This window comes from Propithecus coquereli, unplaced genomic scaffold, assembly GCF_000956105.1.
Source record: "Propithecus coquereli isolate 6110/MARCELLA unplaced genomic scaffold, Pcoq_1.0 Scaffold461, whole genome shotgun sequence".
Classification (NCBI taxonomy): Eukaryota; Metazoa; Chordata; class Mammalia; order Primates; family Indriidae; genus Propithecus; species Propithecus coquereli.
This window is the reverse complement of record NW_012150408.1, coordinates 214,115-218,873: the sequence shown is the minus strand read 5'-3', so window position 1 is coordinate 218,873 and position 4,759 is coordinate 214,115. Positions and strand designations below refer to the sequence as shown.

General features: G+C 40.3%; 1 protein-coding gene across 1 annotated transcript in view; it reads right to left on the bottom strand.

Moving 5' to 3' along the window:
- MBD4 (methyl-CpG binding domain protein 4) overlaps positions 1-4,759 on the bottom strand; it is a 12,550-nt gene continuing 7,791 nt past the window's right edge. Inside the window, exons 6-7 of the mRNA XM_012655158.1 lie at positions 1,178-1,281; positions 1-259 (exon numbers count right to left, since the gene is read on the bottom strand). Coding sequence (XP_012510612.1) covers positions 182-259; positions 1,178-1,281 — 182 coding nt within the window. The 3' untranslated portion in view covers positions 1-181. The remainder of the gene's footprint in view (positions 260-1,177; positions 1,282-4,759) is intronic.

The window sequence follows — 4,759 nt, the reverse complement described above, 5'->3', positions numbered from 1 at the left end:
ACATTCAGTAACAAAGATCCACCAGTGGCACACACATCAACAAGATACACAGCCGAGCATCTGGTCAGGCTAATTAAAATCTACATGGCTGGAAAGATGGCTGGTTGTGCTTAATGGGAGCTCTTAAGAACTGAAGTGCAAAGCAATGCATAAAAGACAAGTTTGAAAACTTCAAAGAGTTTTAAGACAGACTAAATTTTTCATGATTTTCCCAAAGCCAGTCATGATATTTATTTAACTTGTGGTCTTCAGGGTGCACCTGGAAGAAATACAACACATTAGGATATGGAGGCCTTATATAAATTAGTAAGAAATAACATTTTTTAAAATTGGCTTTTTAAAGGTTTGCTGGCGAACAGTACATTATGATAATATACCAAAAAATTATAACCTTTAACCTAAAGGGATTTAAAAATGTTTTAAATTATACCTTATATTAAAGCAATACTGTTCAAAATACTTTCCAATTAGTACTGATCTTCATCACAACCTGGAGCATGGGGTGGTGACAGGAGTCAAGTATTAATACCTCATTTTCCAGAAAGAGGTTACAGACTCTGAGAGGTTAAATGGATTGCTCTGATGGAGCAGGGACAGCACTGTGTCCTTCGTCTCACACTTGGGGCCAGACCTATTGGCTGAATGCTGTAGGGTGAGTCACCAGCTGAGAGGGCAGTGTACCAGGCCAGCCACCCACCAGTTGCCAGGATGCCACCAGGATGCCTGTGGGCTGGGCATGTTCAAGAGAACAGGCAGCTGAAGTAGGACCCAGTTACCACAAAGGCAGTCTGAGACCACTAGGAGAAACCCAACAAACATACAAAGCCCAAACCTGCCTGCTTGCCTTTAGTGGTGGACTTTTGACAGGAGGAAAACCATGGCAGGCTTAGAGAGAGTAGATGAATGAGGAATGATAGGAACAGGGTCAGAAGTGACGAAACACTGCAGGTCAGTCAGAGGCCATGCCAACAGGTCTTTGTGGACTTGAGAGTGTCTGTGGGTCCTCTCCCTGCTGCCAAAAACTCTATGTCACCTGCTGCCCCTCAAGCTGGGAACAAAATTGGTTGGGACTGTGACAGCACTGGTGTTCAATAAATAGTTTTAGCTGTAATGATGAACTTAATTTGCCTCAGAGACCAAACGTGCTCAACATGTTATGGTGGGGAGAGGGCCTCACCTGCTTCCACTCATTGATGCAAAAAATTCGGTAAGAGTCATTGCCATATTTACCAATCCCGTGAAGCTCAATCGGATACTTCCACTGCTTTGTCAGATACTCGTCTGAAGAATACAACATCCCACATATCAGGTCAGCTTCTAGAAAGACACCTTCCCTACATGTATGGTGATGGGGCAGGATCGGGAGAACTGCAGAAAGGGACAGGAAAGTCCCTAACAACCCCAGTTGTGACTGCGCTTCTTTTTGAATTCCTGCAGCATCCTTATCATCTGCCACTTCCTAACCACTATTTTGTGCTGTGCTAACTAGACAGAGATAATGTCCTTGAGGTTAAGGACTGAACTTTCTTTTTTTTTTTTTTGAGACCGAGTCTCACTGTGTTGCCTGGGCTAGAGTGCCGTGGCATCAGCCTAGCTCACAGCAACCTCAAACTCCTGGGCTCAAGCGATCCTCCTGCCTCAGCCTCCTGAGTAGCTGGGACTACAGGCATGCGCCACCATGCCCGGCTAATTTTTCTATATATTTTTAGTTGTCCGATTAATTTCTTTCTATTTTTAGTAGAGACGGGGTCTCGCTCTTGCTCAGGCTGGTCTGGAACTCCTGAGCTCAAACAATCCGCTCACCTCGGCCTCCCAGAGTGCTAGGATTACAGGTGTGAGCCACTTTTATACTTACCAAAAAAAGGGATATAAATAAAACAGAACCTGCAGAATCACATAAGATTTGAACCCTGGAACACTTAAGACCACTGACCACTTGGGAAGCTCTGTCTACTGGGAACCAGTGTTATCAGACTTCTCAAATTTCTAAAATCATCACATTTCACACTCTCTTTAGCCACAGCCTCTAAATTTGAATATCGGTTAATAATACTTTTCATCTGTTTAGCATGAAGCTATCTTTTTCACTTCTCATTTTACCTTACAATATTATTGATGCAAAAAACAGGACTAGTGAGGGTTATTACCTCCCTTTTACAGAGGAAGAAACTAAAGCTTCAAAATTAAGCAACCATCCAAAAATGATACTGGAATTAACTAAGACTGGGACAACTCTCCAGGTCTCCAAAAACATGACATTAGTCCAATGATTTTTGCTATCTAGTTCGAATAGGTAAAGCCCAGGGGAGAATAAAAAAGAGAACAAAGGAACCTGCTTTACTAGTTATTTGATAACTTTCTCTGCAGATTCTTATAAATAATCACTAACTAGCCTCCTTTATTATTAGTTTATTTGGCAACTTCTAGCTAAGCCAATGGGAGTTTTTTTTTTTTCCTAAGAAACAGGGTCTCACTCTGTCACCCAAACTGGAGTGCAGTGGCATGATCATAGCTCACTGAAACCTTGAACTCCTGGGAGCAAGTGATCCTCCTGCCTCAGCCTCCTGAGTAGCTGGGACTACAGGCATGTGCCACTATGCCTGGCTAATTTTTTTTGGTAGAGATGGGGCCTTGCTATGTTTCCCAGGCTGGTCTTGAACTCCTGGCCTCAAGCGATCCTCCCACCTTGGCCTCCTAAAGTGCTAGGATTATAAGCGTGAGCCACAGTGCCCAGCTGCAAAGGGAGGTTTTTACTATTCCATTAGACACCTAATAACCTAATGATACCTCATCTTATGTTGAGAACTAGATTTCTTTAAGTATAGGATGAATAGGATATTTCCATCTTAGCCACAAAAGAATGTTTTTAATATTTAATTTGTCCATTATGCTAGCAATAAATCTACATAAACCTCAAAGTTTTCTTTAAGAAGTTCAAAGTCTTTAAAGGACAGACTTGAAGAATTCTTATGCAGTTCCTAGGTATATATGGCTATTTTTTGTTAAAGGCAGAGAAATTCCAGGCACAGAAAAGACATAAAATCATGAGTAGGACTGAGAGCAGGAATTGAGCCTAATCCTCTGCTCCACAAATCTGTGCAGGCTGTTTTCCCACAGGATTTTAAGTAATATTACTATTTTTCTTTAAAAGGAGTTATTCATTATGCCACAATGGCATAATGAATAACTAAAACAGGTCTGCTAAAAAGGTCTCCTTTTTATCTCTTATTCACTGAGGTATTATAAAGGCAAAACTGAAGCTCTGAATTCTGTATTAAGAGCATATTACAAATAATAGATGAACTATGTGATTACACTTTTGAATTATTTAGAGCTCTAAAACATTTTAGAAAAGCATTACAACAGAAGATAGAAATGACTATGATATATACAAAATTAAATTGGAAGTCACATATTAGTAGTAAGTAGCAGGAGGGGTGCTAAGAGAAGACACAAACTATTCTCAACTGGTTTATGTATAAACAGAGTCTTCCCCAAATTTTTCACAAGTGAAGCCTTTTAATTTTTACTGGCTGGAAACAGGATAGAAAGAAGGGAAAGCACTGCTGAGGAGAGTCCCAGCTGTTGCACCAGGGAAATGATGGCAGCTGTTCACAGCACAACTCTCCTTTGCTGGGCATCATGACAGTAGCCAGCTGATTTTCTGCCACAGGAAAGGGCCCCAAGATCAGTTAGACAAGGTATCTGGTATTGGGCCCTATTTCTTGGCTCTGTTCCCACATCTTTACCACATACAGCCATGAAACATGAGATGCGGGAGTATAAACTCCTTATCATATAATGTTTAACAGTGTTTTCAGGTATGGTATACCTTGAAATGCTTTCTCAGAAGTGAAGTCTTTCTTGGTTGGTGAGCAGTTCTTGTCCATTTCAGAGCCACATTTTAAAATGTCAATATGCAAACATTCCTTCCTTTCCCCAACTTCTACTTTTCTTCTGATTTCTTCAGATTTTGAAAAGGTATCCTCATACTTTTCATCGTGTTCAGCTTCTTTGGTCAAACATAGTTTGTTTATGGTGACAGGAGTTATTTGCTCAAAACCTAAATTTGATCCTAAACTCAATGATTTTTCTTTTACAAGGTTCTTCTCTTCACTGGTCACACCGAAGGTCTTGTAGCTTGCTCTGGCGTCAGAAATGCAGAACGTTCTATCAAGCTGGCCTTCCTGTGCAACAGGCTCATTTTCAGCATCTGCTTTCTTATACACAGATTCTCTTTTTCTATTACTTTGAGTGGAACCTGAAAGACTCTTTCTGCATCCTTTTTTAGTTTTCTTAATTGGGATTTCTTTCAAAATAGTCACCTTTCCTTTGGGCTTTCTAAGCTTTCTGAAGTTAACATTATTAATACTCTCACCTTCTTCCAAACGCAAATGAGTGGAACTAAAGTTAGATAGTCCTTTGCTGTCTTGCAACTCCAAGCTACTATTCGGCAGAGGAAACACATCTTTTTTGAACCTGCTTCGTGTCCTGAGGATCCGGTTTGAATTTTTACTTTCATTTTGCAGTTGGGATGTCAGAGCTGCCATGCTGTAGTCTTTATACCTTGATTTGATGCCCCTTTTAGAAAGTACAGTAAAATCAAAATCTTCTGGCTTAAGAGAAGTCTCTCCATTTTTGTGAAGATAATTAGCAAGTGAAGTTTTGGATCTGAACTTCTGTCCTTGTGGGCTAGAAAATGATATTAAAGGAAATGTATTGCTAGTAAATAGAAGTGACTTTTTTTTTTTTTTTTTTT